The 19476-nt window shown below is 20.8% G+C and overlaps 1 protein-coding gene across 1 annotated transcript in view; it reads right to left on the bottom strand.

The window, feature by feature from the left end:
- Window positions 1–18790, bottom strand: part of LOC128982039 (uncharacterized) — a gene marked incomplete at its 3' end in the record, with an annotated part of 60894 nt that extends 42104 nt beyond the window's left edge. The window contains exon 1 of the mRNA XM_054401079.1: window positions 18687–18790. Within this exon, the coding sequence (XP_054257054.1) occupies window positions 18687–18790 (104 nt within the window). The remainder of the gene's footprint in view (window positions 1–18686) is intronic.
- Between the last annotated feature and the right edge of the window lie 686 nt (window positions 18791–19476).

Here is a 19476-nt window from a genome sequence, read left to right as displayed (position 1 = left end):
TGCATTTTAACATGATAAAATGTTACATTTTAACATGTTACATTTTAATAGGTTACATTTTAATATGTTGCATTTTATCATGATAAAATGTTACATTTTAACATGTTACATTTTAAAATGTTACATTTTAAAAAGTTTCTTTTTAACATGATACAATGTTACATTTTAAATTGTTGCATTTTAAAATGGTAAAATGTTACATTTTAACATGTTTCATTTTAACATGTTTCATTTTAACACGATATAATGTTACATTTAAAAATGTTACATTTAAACATGTTACATTTTAATATGTTACATTTTAATATGTTGCATTTTATCATGATAAGATGTTACATTTTAACATGTTACATTTTAAAATGTTACATTTTAACAAGTTTAATTTTAACATGATAAAATGTTACATTTTAACATGTTTTATTTTAACACTATAAAATGTTACATTTTAACATGTTTCATTTTAACATGCTAAAATGTTACATTTTAACATGTTTCATTTTAACATGTTGCATTTTAACATGATAAAATGTTACATTTTAGCATGTTACATTTTAAAATATTACATTTTAACAAATTTCATTTTAACATGATAAAATGTTACATTTTAAAATGTTAAATTTTAACATGTTACATTTTAATATGTTACATTTTAACATGTTGCATTTTAACATGATAAAATGTTACATTTTAACATGAGGCATTTTAACATGATAAAATGTTAAATTTTAACTTGTTTCATTTTAACATGATAAAATGTTACATTTTAACATGATAAAATGTTAAATTTAAACATGTTACATTTTAACATAATAAAATGTTACATTTTAACATGATAAAAAGTTACATTTTAACATGTTTCATTTTAACATGATAAAATGTTACATTTTAACACGTTTCATTTTAACATGATAAAAAGTTACATTTTAACATGTTTCCTTTTAACATGATAAAATGTTACATTTTAACATGTTTCATTTTAACATGATAAAATGTTACATTTAAAAATGTTACATTTTAATATGTTACATTTTAATATGTTGCATTTTATCATGATAAAATGTTACAATTTAACATGTTTCATTTTAACATAATAAAATGTTAAATTTTAACATGTTTCATTTTAACATGATAAAATGTTACATTTTAATATGTTACATTTTAACATGTTGCATTTTAACATGATAAAATGTTACATTTTAACATGTTACATTTTAATAGGTTACATTTTAATATGTTGCATTTTATCATGATAAAATGTTACATTTTAACATGTTACATTTTAAAATGTTTCATTTTAACATGTTTCATTTTAACATGATAAAATGTTACATTTTAACATGTTTCATTTTAACATGATAAAATATTACATTTTAACATGTTTCATTTTAACATGATAAAATGTTACATTTTAAAATGTTACAATTAACATGTTGCATTTTAACATGATAAAATGTTACATTTTAACATGTTTCATTTTAACATGTTGCATTTTAACATGATAAAATGTTACATTTTAACATGTTACGTTTTAAAATATTACATTTTAACAAGTTTCATTTTAACATGATAAAATGTTACATTTTAAAATGTTTCATTTTAACATGTTACATTTTAATATGTTACATTTTAACATGTTGCATTTTAACATGATAAAATGTTACATTTTAACATGAGGCATTTTAACATGATAAAATGTTAAATTTTAACTTGTTTCATTTTAACATGATAAAATGTTACATTTTAACATGATATAATGTTAAATTTGAACATGTTACATTTTAAAATGTTGCATTTTAACATAATAAAATGTTACATTTTAACATGATTCATTTGAAAATGTTTCATTTGAAAATGTTACATTTTAACATGTTTCATTTTAACATGATAAAAAGTGACATTTTAACATGTTTTATTTTACATGATAAAATGTTACATTTTAACATATAACATTTTAAAATGTTGCATTTTAACATGATAAAATGTTACATTTTAACATGTTTCATTTGAAAATGTTACATTTTTACATTTTTCATTTAAACATGATAAAATGTTACATTTTAACATGTTTCATTTTAACATGATAAAATATTACATTTTAACAAGTTTCATTTTAACATGATAAAATGTTACATTTTAACAAGTTTCATTTTAACATGATACAATGTTACATTTTAAATTGTTGCATTTTAAAATGGTAAAATGTTACATTTTAACATGTTTCATTTTAACATGTTTCATTTTAACATGATATAATGTTACATTTAAAAATGTTACATTTAAACATGTTACATTTTAATATGTTACATTTTAATATGTTGCATTTTATCATGATAAGATGTTACATTTTAACATGTTACATTTTAAAATGTTACATTTTAACATGATAAAATGTTACATTTTAACATGTTTCATTTTAACATGTTTCATTTTAACATGATAAAATGTTACATTTTAACATGTTTCATTTTAACATGATAAAATATTACATTTTAACAAGTTTCATTTTAACATGATAAAATGTTACATTTTAAAATGTTACAATTAACATGTTGCATTTTAACATGATAAAATGTTACATTTTAACATGTTTCATTTTAACATGTTGCATTTTAACATGATAAAATGTTACATTTTAACATGTTACATTTTAAAATATTACATTTTAACAAGTTTCATTTTAACATGATAAAATGTTACATTTTAAAATGTTACATTTTAACATGTTACATTTTAATATGTTACATTTTAACATGTTGCATTTTAACATGATAAAATGTTACATTTTAACATGAGGCATTTTAACATGATAAAATGTTAAATTTTAACTTGTTTCATTTTAACATGATAAAATGTTACATTTTAACATGATATAATGTTAAATTTGAACATGTTACATTTTAAAATGTTGCATTTTAACATAATAAAATGTTACATTTTAACATGATTCATTTGAAAATGTTTCATTTGAAAATGTTACATTTTAACATGTTTCATTTTAACATGATAAAAAGTGACATTTTAACATGTTTTATTTTACATGATAAAATGTTACATTTTAACATATACTATTTTAAAATGTTGCATTTTAACATGATAAAATGTTACATTTTAACATGTTTCATTTGAAAATGTTACATTTTTACATTTTTCATTTAAACATGATAAAATGTTACATTTTAACATGATTCATTTTAACATCATAAAATGTTACATTTTAACATGTTTCATTTTAACATGATAAAATGTTACATTTTAACATGTTTCATTTTAACATGATAAAATGTTACATTTAAAAATTTTACATTTTAACATGTTACATTTTAATATGTTACATTTTAACATGTTTCATTTTAACATAATAAAATGATAAATTTTAACATGTTTCATTTTAACATGATAAAATGTTACATTTTAACATGTTTCATTTTAACATGTTGCATTTTAACATGATAAAATGTTACATTTTAGCATGTTACATTTTAAAATATTACATTTTAACAAATTTCATTTTAACATGATAAAATGTTACATTTTAAAATGTTAAATTTTAACATGTTACATTTTAATATGTTACATTTTAACATGTTGCATTTTAACATGAAAAAATGTTACATTTTAACATGAGGCATTTTAACATGATAAAATGTTAAATTTTAACTTGTTTCATTTTAACATGATAAAATGTTACATTTTAACATGATAAAAAGTTACATTTTAACATGTTTCATTTTAACATGATAAAATGTTACATTTTAACACGTTTCATTTTAACATGATAAAAAGTTACATTTTAACATGTTTCCTTTTAACATGATAAAATGTTACATTTTAACATGTTTCATTTTAACATGATAAAATGTTACATTTAAAAATGTTACATTTTAATATGTTACATTTTAATATGTTGCATTTTATCATGATAAAATGTTACAATTTAACATGTTTCATTTTAACATAATAAAATGTTAAATTTTAACATGTTTCATTTTAACATGATAAAATGTTACATTTTAATATGTTACATTTTAACATGTTGCATTTTAACATGATAAAATGTTACATTTTAACATGTTACATTTTAATAGGTTACATTTTAATATGTTGCATTTTATCATGATAAAATGTTACATTTTAACATGTTACATTTTAAAATGTTACATTTTAAAAAGTTTCTTTTTAACATGATACAATGTTACATTTTAAATTGTTGCATTTTAAAATGGTAAAATGTTACATTTTAACATGTTTCATTTTAACATGTTTCATTTTAACACGATATAATGTTACATTTAAAAATGTTACATTTAAACATGTTACATTTTAATATGTTACATTTTAATATGTTGCATTTTATCATGATAAGATGTTACATTTTAACATGTTACATTTTAAAATGTTACATTTTAACAAGTTTAATTTTAACATGATAAAATGTTACATTTTAACATGTTTTATTTTAACACTATAAAATGTTACATTTTAACATGTTTCATTTTAACATGATAAAATGTTACATTTTAACATGTTTCATTTTAACATGATAAAATGTTACATTTTAACATGTTTCATTTTAACATGATAAAATGTTACATTTTAAAATGTTACAATTAACATGTTGCATTTTAACATGATAAAATGTTACATTTTAAAATGTTACATTTTAACATGTTACATTTTAATATGTTACATTTTAACATGTTGCATTTTAACATGATAAAATGTTACATTTTAACATGAGGCATTTTAACATGATAAAATGTTAAATTTTAACTTGTTTCATTTTAACATGATAAAATGTTACATTTTAACATGATATAATGTTAAATTTGAACATGTTACATTTTAAAATGTTGCATTTTAACATAATAAAATGTTACATTTTAACATGTTTCATTTGAAAATGATTCATTTGAAAATGTTACATTTTAACATGTTTCATTTTAACATGATAAAAAGTTACATTTTAACATGTTTCATTTTAACATGATAAAATGTTACATTTTAACATGTTTCATTTTAACTTGATAAATTGTTGCATTTTAACATGATAAAATGTTACATTTTAACATATTACATTTTAAAATGTTGCATTTTAACATGATAAAATGATACATTTTAACATGTTTCATTTTAACATGATAAAATGTTACATTTTAACATGTTTCATTTTTACATAATAAAATGTTACATTTTAACATGTTTCATTTTAACACGATAAAATGTTACATTTTAAAATGTTGCATTTTAACATAATAAAATGTTACATTTTAACATGTTTCATTTGAAAATGTTTCATTTGAAAATTTTACATTTTAACATGTTTCATTTTAACATGATAAAAAGTTACATTTTAACATGTTTCATTTTAACATGATAAAATGTTACAATTTAACATGTTTCATTTTAACTTGATAAATTGTTGCATTTTAACATGATAAAATGTTACATTTAAACATATTACATTTTAAAATGTTGCATTTTAACATGTTTCATTTGAAAATGTTACATTTTTACATTTTTCATTTAAACATGATAAAATGTTACATTTTAACATGTTTCATTTTAACATCATAAAATGTTACATTTTAACATGTTTCATTTTAACATGATAAAATGTTACATTTTAACATGTTTCATTTTAACATAATAAAATGATACATTTTAACATGTTTCATTTTAACATGATAAAATGTTACATTTTAACATGTTTCATTTTTACATAATAAAATGTTACATTTTAACATGTTTCATTTTAACACGATAAAATGTTACATTTTAATATGTTACATTTTAACATGTTGCATTTTAACATGATAAAATGTTACATTTTAACATGTTACATTTTAATAGGTTACATTTTAATATGTTGCATTTTATCATGATAAAATGTTACATTTTAACATGTTACATTTTAAAATGTTACATTTTAAAAAGTTTCTTTTTAACATGATACAATGTTACATTTTAAATTGTTGCATTTTAAAATGGTAAAATGTTACATTTTAACATGTTTCATTTTAACATGTTTCATTTTAACACGATATAATGTTACATTTAAAAATGTTACATTTAAACATGTTACATTTTAATATGTTACATTTTAATATGTTGCATTTTATTATGATAAGATGTTACATTTTAACATGTTACATTTTAAAATGTTACATTTTAACAAGTTTAATTTTAACATGATAAAATGTTACATTTTAACATGTTTTATTTTAACACTATAAAATGTTACATTTTAACATGTTTCATTTTAACATGATAAAATGTTACATTTTAACATGTTTCATTTTAACATGATAAAATGTTACATTTTAACATGTTTCATTTTAACATGATAAAATGTTACATTTTAAAATGTTACAATTAACATGTTGCATTTTAACATGATAAAATGTTACATTTTAAAATGTTACATTTTAACATGTTACATTTTAATATGTTACATTTTAACATGTTGCATTTTAACATGATAAAATGTTACATTTTAACATGAGGCATTTTAACATGATAAAATGTTAAATTTTAACTTGTTTCATTTTAACATGATAAAATGTTACATTTTAACATGATATAATGTTAAATTTGAACATGTTACATTTTAAAATGTTGCATTTTAACATAATAAAATGTTACATTTTAACATGTTTCATTTGAAAATGATTCATTTGAAAATGTTACATTTTAACATGTTTCATTTTAACATGATAAAAAGTTACATTTTAACATGTTTCATTTTAACATGATAAAATGTTACATTTTAACATGTTTCATTTTAACTTGATAAATTGTTGCATTTTAACATGATAAAATGTTACATTTTAACATATTACATTTTAAAATGTTGCATTTTAACATGATAAAATGATACATTTTAACATGTTTCATTTTAACATGATAAAATGTTACATTTTAACATGTTTCATTTTTACATAATAAAATGTTACATTTTATCATGTTTAATTTTAACACGATAAAATGTTACATTTTAAAATGTTGCATTTTAACATAATAAAATGTTACATTTTAACATGTTTCATTTGAAAATGTTTCATTTGAAAATTTTACATTTTAACATGTTTCATTTTAACATGATAAAAAGTTACATTTTAACATGTTTCATTTTAACATGATAAAATGTTACATTTTAACTTGATAAATTGTTGCATTTTAACATGATAAAATGTTACATTTAAACATATTACATTTTAAAATGTTGCATTTTAACATGTTTCATTTGAAAATGTTACATTTTTACATTTTTCATTTAAACATGATAAAATGTTACATTTTAACATGTTTCATTTTAACATCATAAAATGTTACATTTTAACATGTTTCATTTTAACATGATAAAATGTTACATTTTAACATGTTTCATTTTAACATGATAAAATGTTACATTTAAAAATTTTACATTTTAACATGTTACATTTTAATATGTTACATTTTAACATGTTTCATTTTAACATAATAAAATGATACATTTTAACATGTTTCATTTTAACATGATAAAATGTTACATTTTAACATGTTTCATTTTTACATAATAAAATGTTACATTTTAACATGTTTCATTTTAACACGATAAAATGTTACATTTTAAAATGTAACATTTTAACATGTTACATTTTAATATGTAACATTTTAACATGTTACATTTAAACATGCTGCATTTTAACATGATAAAATGTTACATTTTAACATGTTGCATTTTAACATTAAAAATGTAAAATTTTAACATGTTTCATTTTAACATAATTAAATGTTACATTTTAACATGTTGCATTTTAACATGATAAAATGTTAAATTTTAACATGTTTCATTTTAACATGCTAAAATGTTACATTTTAACATGTTTCATTTTAACATGTTGCATTTTAACATGATAAAATGTTACATTTTAGCATGTTACATTTTAAAATATTACATTTTAACAAATTTCATTTTAACATGATAAAATGTTACATTTTATAATGTTAAATTTTAACATGTTACAGTTTAATATGTTACATTTTAACATGTTGCATTTTAACATGATAAAATGTTACATTTTAACATGAGGCATTTTAACATGATAAAATGTTAAATTTTAACTTGTTTCATTTTAACATGATAAAATGTTAAATTTAAACATGTTACATTTTAACATGATAAAATGTTACATTTTAACATGATAAAAAGTTATATTTTAACATGTTTCATTTTAACATGATAAAATGTTACATTTTAACATGTTTCATTTTAACATGATAAAAAGTTACATTTTAACATGTTTCCTTTTAACATGATAAAATGTTACATTTTAACATGTTACGTTTCAACATGATACATGTTAAAATGTTGCATTTTAACATGATAAAATGTTACATTTTAACATGTTTCATTTTAACATGATAAAATGTTACATTTTAACATGTTTCATTTTAACATGATAAAATGTTACATTTAAAAATGTTACATTTAAAAATGTTACATTTTTACATGTTACATTTTAATATGTTACATTTTAATATGTTGCATTTTATCATGATAAAATGTTACATTTTAACATGTTTCATTTTAACATAATAAAATGTTAAATTTTAACATGTTTCATTTTAACATAATAAAATGTTACATTTTAAAATGTTACATTTTAACATGTTACATTTTAATATGTTACATTTTAACATGTTGCATTTTAACATGATAAAATGTTACATTTTAACATGTTGCATTTTAACATGATAAAATGTTACATTTAAAAATGTTACATTTTAACATGTTACATTTTAATAGGTTACATTTTAATATGTTGCATTTTAATATGTTGCATTTTATCATGATAAAATGTTACATTTTAACATGTTACATTTTAAAATGTTACATTTTAACAAGTTTCATTTTAACATGATACAATGTTACATTTTAAATTGTTGCATTTTATCATGATAAGATGTTACATTTTAACATGTTACATTTTAAAATGTTACATTTTAACAAGTTTAATTTTAACATGATAAAATGTTACATTTTAACATGTTTCATTTTAACATGATAAAATGTTACATTTTAATATGTTTCATTTTAACATGTTTCATTTTAACATGATAAAATGTTACATTTTAACATGTTTCATTTTAACATGATAAAATGTTACATTTTAACATGTTTCATTTTAACATGATAAAATGTTACATTTTAACATGTTTCATTTTAACATGATAAAATGTTACATTTTAAAATGTTACAATTAACATGTTGCATTTTAACATGATAAAATGTTACATATTAACATGTTTCATTTTAACATGTTGCATTTTAACATGATAAAATGTTACATTTTAACATGTTACATTTTAAAATATTACATTTTAACAAGTTTCACTTTAACATGATAAAATGTTACATTTTAAAATGTTACATTTTAACATGTTACATTTTAATATGTTACATTTTAACATGTTGCATTTTAACATGATAAAATGTTACATTTTAACATGAGGCATTTTAACATGATAAAATGTTAAATTTTAACTTGTTTCATTTTAACATGATAAAATGTTACATTTTAACATGATATAATGTTAAATTTGAACATGTTACATTTTAAAATGTTGCTTTTAACATGTTTCATTTTAACATGTTTCATTTTAACATGATATAATGTTACATATAAAAATGTTACATTTTAACATGTTTCATTTGAAAATGTTTCATTTGAAAATGTTACATTTTAACATGTTTCATTTTAACATGATAAAAAGTTACATTTTAACATGTTTCATTTTAACATGATAAAATGTTACATTTTAACATGTTTCATTTTAACTTGATAAATTGTTGCATTTTAACATGATAAAATGTTACATTTTAACATTTTTCATTTGAAAATGTTACATTTTAACATGTTTAATTTGAAAATGTTACATTTTTACATTTTTCATTTAAACATGATAAAATGTTACATTTTAACATGTTTCATTTTAACATCATAAAATGTTACATTTTAACATGTTTCATTTTAACATGATAAAATGTTACATTTTAACATGTTTCATTTTAACATGTTTCATTTTAACATGAAAAAATGTTAAATTTAAAAATTTTACATTTTAACATGTTACATTTTAATATGTTACATGTTAACATGTTTCATTTTAAAATAATAAAATGATACATTTTAACATGTTTCATTTTAACATGATAAAATGTTACATTTTAACATGTTTCATTTTTACATAATAAAATGTTACATTTTAACATGTTTCATTTTAACACGATAAAATGTTACATTTTAAAATGTAACATTTTAACATGTTACATTTTAATATGTTACATTTTAACATGAAAAATGTTAAATTTTAACATGTTTCATTTTAACATAATAAAATGTTACATTTTAACATGTTGCATTTTAACATGATAAAATGTTAAATTTTAACATGCTTCATTTAAACATGCTAAAATGTTACATTTTAACATGTTTCATTTTAACATGTTGCATTTTAACATGATAAAATGTTACATTTTAGCATGTTACATTTTAAAATATTACATTTTAACAAATTTCATTTTAACATGATAAAATGTTACATTTTTAAAATGTTAAATTTTAACATGTTACATTTTAATATGTTACATTTTAACATGTTGCATTTTAACAAGATAAAATGTTACATTTTAACATGAGGCATTTTAACATGATAAAATGTTAAATTTTAACTTGTTTCATTTTAACATGATAAAATGTTACATTTTAACATGATAAAATGTTAAATTTAAACATGTTACATTTTAACATAATAAAATGTTACATTTTAACATGATAAAAAGTTACATTTTAACATGTTTCATTTTAACATGATAAAATGTTACATTTTAACATGTTTCATTTTAACATGATGAAAAGTTAGATTTTAACATGTTTCATTTTAACATGATAAAATGTTACATTTTAACACGTTTCATTTAAACATGATAAATTGTTGCATTTTAACATGATAAAATGTAACATTTTAACATGTTACATTTTAAAATGTTGCATTTTAACATGATAAAATTTTACATTTTAACATGTTTTATTTGGAAATGTTACATTTTAACATGTTTCATTTGAAAATGTTACATTTTTACATGTTTCATTTTAACATGATAAAATGTTACATTTAAAAATGTTACATTTTAACATGTTACATTTTAATATGTTACATTTTAATATGTTGCATTTTATCATGATAAAATGTTACATTTTAACATGTTGTATTTTAACATGTTTCATTTGAAAATGTTACATTTTTACATGTTTCATTTAAACATGTTTCAGTTTAACATGATAAAATGTTACATTTAAAAATGTTACATTTTAACATGTTGCATTTTAACATTTTAAAATGTTAATTTTTAACATGTTTCATTTTACCATGATAAAATCTTACATTTTAACATGTTTCATTTTAACATGATAAATTGTTACATTTAAAAATGTTACATTTTAACATGTTACATTTTAATATGTTACATTTTAATATGTTGCATTTTATCATGATAAAATGATACATTTTTACATGATACATTTTTACATGTTGCATTTTAACATGTTACATTTTAAAATGTTACATTTTAACAAGTTTAATTTTAACATGATAAAATGTTACATTTTAACATGTTTAATTTTAACATGATAAAATGTTACATTTTAACATGTTATATTTTAACGTAATAAAATGTTACATTTTAAAATGTTTCATTTTAACACGATAAAATGTTACATTTTAAAATGTAACATTTTAACATGCTGCATTTTAACATGATAAAATGTTACATTTTAACATGTTGCATTTTAACATTAAAAATGTTAGATTTTAACATGTTGCATTTTAACATGATAAAATGTAAAATTTTTACATGTTTCATTTTAACATGATAAAATGTTACATTTTAACATGTTTCCTTTTAACATGATAAAATGTTACATTTTAACATGTTACGTTTCAACATGTTACATGTTAAAATGTTGCATTTTAACATGATAAAATGTTACATTTTAACATGATAAAATGTTACATTTTAAGATGTTACATTTTAATATGTTGCATTTTATCATGATAAAATGTTACATTTTAACATGTTTTATTTTAACATGATAAAATGTTACATTTTAACATGTTTCATTTTAACATAATAAAATGTTACATTTTAACATGTTTCATTTTAACATAATAAAATGTTAAATTTTAACATGTTTCATTTTAACATGATAAAATGTTACATTTTAACATGTTACATTTTAATATGTTACATTTTAACTTGTTGCATTTTAACATGATAAAATGTTACATTTTAACATGTTGCATTTTAACATGATAAAATGTTACATTTAAAAATGTTACATTTTAACATGTTACATTTTAACATGTTACATTTTAATATGTTACATTTTAACATGTTACATTTAAACATGCTGCATTTTAACAAGATAAAATGTTACATTTTAACATGTTGCATTTTAACATTAAAAATGTTAAATTTTAACATGTTTCATTTTAACATAATAAAATGTTACATTTTAACATGTTGCATTTTAACATGATAAAATGTTAAATTTTAACATGTTTCATTTAAACATGCTAAAATGTTACATTTTAACATGTTTCATTTTAACATGTTGCATTTTAACATGATAAAATGTTACATTTTAGCATGTTACATTTTAAAATATTACATTTTAACAAATTTCATTTTAACATGATAAAATGTTACATTTTTAAAATGTTAAATTTTAACATGTTACATTTTAATATGTTACATTTTAACATGTTGCATTTTAACAAGATAAAATGTTACATTTTAACATGAGGCATTTTAACATGATAAAATGTTAAATTTTAACTTGTTTCATTTTAACATGATAAAATGTTACATTTTAACATGATAAAATGTTAAATTTAAACATGTTACATTTTAACATAATAAAATGTTACATTTTAACATGATAAAAAGTTACATTTTAACATGTTTCATTTTAACATGATAAAATGTTACATTTTAACATGTTTCATTTTAACATGATGAAAAGTTACATTTTAACATGTTTCATTTTAACATGATAAAATGTTACATTTTAACACGTTTCATTTAAACATGATAAATTGTTGCATTTTAACATGATAAAATGTTACATTTTAACATGTTACATTTTAAAATGTTGAATTTTAACATGATAAAATTTTACATTTTAACATGTTTTATTTGGAAATGTTACATTTTAACATGTTTCATTTGAAAATGTTACATTTTTACATGTTTCATTTTAACATAATAAAATGTTACATTTAAAAATGTTACATTTTAACATGTTACATTTTAATATGTTACATTTTAATATGTTGCATTTTATCATGATAAAATGTTACATTTTAACATGTTGTATTTTAACATGTTTCATTTGAAAATGTTACATTTTTACATGTTTCATTTAAACATGTTTCAGTTTAACATGATAAAATGTTACATTTAAAAATGTTACATTTTAACATGTTGCATTTTAACATTTTAAAATGTTAATTTTTAACATGTTTCATTTTACCATGATAAAATCTTACATTTTAACATGTTTCATTTTAACATGATAAAATGTTACATTTAAAAATGTTACATTTTAACATGTTACATTTTAATATGTTACATTTTAATATGTTGCATTTTATCATGATAAAATGATACATTTTTACATGTTGCATTTTAACATGTTACATTTTAAAATGTTACATTTTAACAAGTTTAATTTTAACATGATAAAATGTTACATTTTAACATGTTTCATTTTAACATGATAAAATGTTACATTTTAACATGTTATATTTTAACATAATAAAATGTTACATTTTAAAATGTTTCATTTTAACACGATAAAATGTTACATTTTAAAATGTAACATTTTAACATGCTGCATTTTAACATGATAAAATGTTACATTTTAACATGTTGCATTTTAACATTAAAAATGTTAGATTTTAACATGTTGCATTTTAACATGATAAAATGTTAAATTTTAACATGTTTCATTTTAACATGATAAAATGTTACATTTTAACATGTTTCCTTTTAACATGATAAAATGTTACATTTTAACATGTTACGTTTCAACATGTTACATGTTAAAATGTTGCATTTTAACATGATAAAATGTTACATTTTAACATGATAAAATGTTACATTTTAAGATGTTACATTTTAATATGTTGCATTTTATCATGATAAAATGTTACATTTTAACATGTTTTATTTTAACATGATAAAATGTTACATTTTAACATGTTTCATTTTAACATAATAAAATGTTAAATTTTAACATGTATCATTTTAACATGATAAAATGTTACATTTTAACATGTTACATTTTAATATGTTACATTTTAACTTGTTGCATTTTAACATGATAAAATGTTACATTTTAACATGTTGCATTTTAACATGATAAAATGTTACATTTAAAAATGTTACATTTTAACATGTTACATTTTAATATGTTACATTTTAATATGTTGCATTTTATCATGATAAAATGTTACATTTTAACATGTTACATTTAAAAAAATGTTACATTTTAACAAGTTTCATTTTAACATGATAAAATGTTACATTTTAAAATGTTGCATTTTAAAATGGTAAAATGTTACATTTTAACATGTTTCATTTGAAAATGTTACATTTTAACATGTTGCATTTTAACATGCTTCATTTTAACATAATAAAATGTTACATTTTTACATGTTTCATTTTAACATGATAAAATGTTACATTTTAACATGTTTCATTTTAACATGATAAAATGTTACATTTTAACACGTTTCATTTTAACATGATAAAATGTTACATTTAAAAATTTTACATTTTAACATGTTACATTTTAATATGTTACATTTTAACATGTTTCATTTTAACATAATAAAATGATACATTTTAACATGTTACATTTTAATATGTTACATTTTAACATGTTGCATTTTAACATTTTGCATTTTAACATTTTAAAATGTTATTTTTAACATGTTTCATTTTACCATGATAAAATGTTACATTTTAACATGTTTCATTTTAACATGTTTCATTTTAACATGATAAAATGTAACATTTAAAAATATTACATTTTAACATGTTACATTTTAATATGTTACATTTTAATATGTTGCATTTTATCATGATAAAATGTTACATTTTAACATGTTACATTTTAACATGTTACATTTTAAAATGTTACATTTTAACAAGTTTAATTTTAACATGATAAAATGTTACATTTTAACATGTTTCATTTTAACATGATAAAATGTTACATTTTAACATGTTTCATTTTTACATAATAAAATGTTACATTTTAACATGTTTCATTTTAACACGATAAAATGTAACATTTTAACATGTTACATTTTAATATTTTACATTTTAACATGTTACATTTAAACATGCTGCATTTTAACATGATAAAATGTTACATTTTAACATGTTGCATTTTAACATTAAAAATGTTAAATTTTAACATGTTTCATTTTAACATAATAAAATGTTACATTTTAACATGTTGCATTTTAACATGATAAAATGTTAAATTTTAACATGTTTCATTTTAACATGTTGCATTTTAACATGATAAAATGTTACATTTTAGCATGTTACATATTAAAATATTACATTTTAACAAATTTCATTTTAACATGATAAAATGTTACATTTTAAAATGTTAAATTTTAACATGTTACATTTTAATATGTTACATTTTAACATGTTAAGTCAAGTCAAGAGTATTTATTCCATTGATCTATAACAATACAGAAATAGGAACAGTCAAATATTCTTACTAAATGCTAATACATTGAATTAAAATTAACTAAAAACTATGTACAACAGGTTAAAACTTAACATTAAACTCTGACATTTCAAATTCATCAAACGAATAAAAAGGGTTTTCAACTAGCCAGTATTTTATAGTTGTTTTGAAGTGATTAAATGAGATGAGTTTTGCAGTTTGGGGGAGCCTATTAAAAAACCTAACACAGTTGGCTTTAAAGGATTTACCTGTTTTGGCCAACCTGTGTTGGGGTAAATCCAGCTTAGCCTTGCCCCTCGTGTCATGTGCATGAAAGTGGTCTCTGGTGGTGAAATCTGAAAGGTGTAGTTTTGTGTGGATAAGTACTTGGTAGATGTAAAGGTTTATTACTGTCATGATATTTAGTCTGATAAACAATGGTTTACAGTGTTCCACTTTATCCACTCTACACATAGTTCTCAAGATTTTCTTTTGAATTATGAGAATGTCGTGTACAGCACTAGAGTGACCCCACAAAACTATTCCAAAACAAATATGTGATTGGACAAAAGAAAAATAAGATATCCTCAAATTAAAAAAGACACTCTGGAAATTTTCTTACAAATACCATCTATATGATCATTCCAATCAAGTCTAGAATCCAAATGAAAACCAAGAAGCTTTACTGATTTATAGTTACTTGTACCTGCCATGCTTAGCAATAAATCTTGAGTTTTATCATTATTGCAAAGCAACTTATTTGATGCAAACCATATTTGTGCAGAGTTGTAAGCATGATTTATGTTCTCCTCAAGAGTTTTCAGATTGGAATGTGATGAAAGTAACGTTGTATCATCAGCATAAATGACTGTCTGAGAGGGTATGTTGCAAGGTAGGTCGTTAATGAAAACTATAAAAAGAAATGGTCCCAGAACAGAGCCCTGGGGAACACCAGTTGTTACAGTTAATGTTGTTGATTGGCTACAATTAAAAGAAACATATTGTTTACGATTAGACAGATAGGACTTCAATAAATTCAGAGAGTTGTGTGAGATGCCGTAGTAAGAGAGTTTGTCAAGGAGAATACGATGTTCAACACAATCAAAAGCTTTACTCAGATCGCAGAGCTTTAGAGACACTGATTCCTTATTTTCAAAAGCAGTAAGAATGTTGTCAACCAGAGCAGACACAGCAGTGGTTGTTGATTTCTTTGATCGAAACCCAAACTGGTAGGGACTAAATAGATGGTTTATGTGGAAGTGATGATTAAGCTGAACATGTAGGAGTGACTCAAATACCTTAGAGAAGATGGGAACAATTGAAATTGGTTGATAATTCTGTACCAGAGCTTTATCCCCTTTTTTATAGACAGGAATCACCTTAGAGACTTTTAGTAAATCAGAAAAATAGCCCTGAGTCAAACACTGGTTAAAGATGAATGCAAGAGGCTCACTAATATACATTATGGTTTTTCTTAGAAGAAAATTAGATATCCAGTAAAAATCTGTTGCTTTTGAGTTGGAAAGATTTGTCACTGTTTTCATTACCTGATCCGTGGAGACGTGAGACCAATTGAAAGCAATTGACTTTTGTTTCGAGTTCCGTGTGAGGTTAAGTGCCTGCGTGTTGGTGCTTATTATATTTTTCTGTATATCTGAAACTGAATTAATGAAAAAATTGTTAAACTGGTTTGGATCAATTGTTATTTTAGTTTTGTTTGTGTGTGATTGTGTTTCTAAAGAAATCACCTCCCACGCTGCTTTACACTTATTACTTGAGTTTTCAATATAATTTTCATACGTCTGTTTCTTAGCCATTTTAATATTATCCTTGTATTGTTTCTTAAAAAACAAGTAAGCTCTGTAAGCCACATCAGTATGGACCGAGTGATCTCTTTCAAAGCACTTATACATATTATGATAACCTAGCATTAGATCTCTAGATTTTCTTAGATCGTCTGAATACCAATTAAATTTTTGTTTGGTTCTACATTTACTCTTAGATGATACTAAAGGAGAAGCGAAATGCCAAAGATTAACATACCTTTTAAAAAATAAGTCAAACAAAGCTTCTACATTTATCTCATTACATAGATAGGAGCTTATTATTTCCCAATGTTCATTTTTTAAACACTCAATAAACAAGGAAATTTGTTCTTCATCTTGTCTGCGAAAAAAATGTTTGATTCCAGATTTATCTGAGTTAATTTCTGTATGTTTCTTTCTATCTAGTTTATAATTAATAAGAAGAGGATCGTGATCAGATAAACAGGATTTCATAACTTTTACATTATATAGATCCTCAGAAAAATTAACAAAAACATTATCAATACAAGACTTTTTTCTGGTTGGAGACAAATTGGTTACAACTAAGTTATATGAGCGCAAGATATTAAGAAATGTGACGGTAGTAGGTTCGGTAATTTTATCAAACTTGATGTTGTAGTCACCACAAATAATAATTTTTGTACCTCGCTTATGAATTTGTTTGACTACTTTCTCAAAGTTGTCAAAGAAAATTTTAGTATCACCATTAGGTGGTCTGTACAGTGATACAATGACGAGATTTAAGTTCTTAAGCTTTATACAAGTTATTTCAATATTACGCTCTGAATTGAACATATTTACATCAATTTCACAATACTGCAAGCTAGATTTGGTGTTGTGATTAAGCATCTTTTTATTTAATTAAAAATAAGTAGATTTTATTTTATTGTATTTAAAAATATTCATTTTATTTTAATAATTCAATTTGCAGTTTCATAAATATTTAAAACTTTGTATTCCATTTGTTAGAATAATTCTCATGAAATGGTTTCATTCATTGTAGTTAGTTAAGTAAATCACTCATAGATAGGGTAAGCTGCCAGGTTGGGTACAATGGTCATACTGGACGGTCTCAACGGTTGCTTCAGTGGGCAGAGAGTGGACAGAGACAGAGACAGAATGTGACATGTGTTTTGTGCTTGGACTGAAGAGAAGATTTTTCGCCATGTAGTCGTGAGTCAGACATTTATAGACATTAATTTCAAGGGTCATCAGCATCCCTTTCTCATTATTAATTAATTTTCCAAGGGTCAGCAGTATCCCTTTATTTTTAACAAACTTTTATTCAGTACAGTAACTTACAGTGTATACCTGTGCAATCAATCCTGAACAAGCTCCAATACAGTATAATAGTCACTAACTGAGGCTAATAGAGCCACTGCAGCTCAATTCTTCTAATCATCTGTGGTCTAGTGGTCAGAGCATTGGACTTACAATCTCATATTCCCGGGTTCCATCCTACCTGGCAGCAATATCTTTTTGCTCATTTAAAAATTGTTTAAATATTAATTGTAACATTTTATTTTCATTTAAGGGTTATTTCATTTTATTTGTAAGCATAATAGTTATTTTCTTTAATACAGTTCATTTTGTCATAAATTGTGTTTTGTTATTTTTCACAGCAATCAAGTCTCAGGAATTAGCATAAAATTTCATAAGAGGTTAGAGTTAGGATTTTATTGTTTTAAAAGACCTTAAATTTCCTCTTTGGCTTCAACATAGTGGTCCTTCGAGCCGGATTTTGATTAGTTGTGGAATATTATATTAACAATTTATTTGAAGTGAATAGGCCTAACTATTTAATTGTTTACCAAATAAATATTATTTGTTCACTTATTAATCAATTGAATTGT

This window comes from Macrosteles quadrilineatus, unplaced genomic scaffold, assembly GCF_028750875.1.
Source record: "Macrosteles quadrilineatus isolate MER2022 unplaced genomic scaffold, UCM_ALF_1.0 Scaffold_88__1_contigs__length_433083, whole genome shotgun sequence".
NCBI lineage: Eukaryota > Metazoa > Arthropoda > Insecta > Hemiptera > Cicadellidae > Macrosteles > Macrosteles quadrilineatus.
This window is presented reverse-complemented; position numbering and strand designations above follow the sequence as displayed.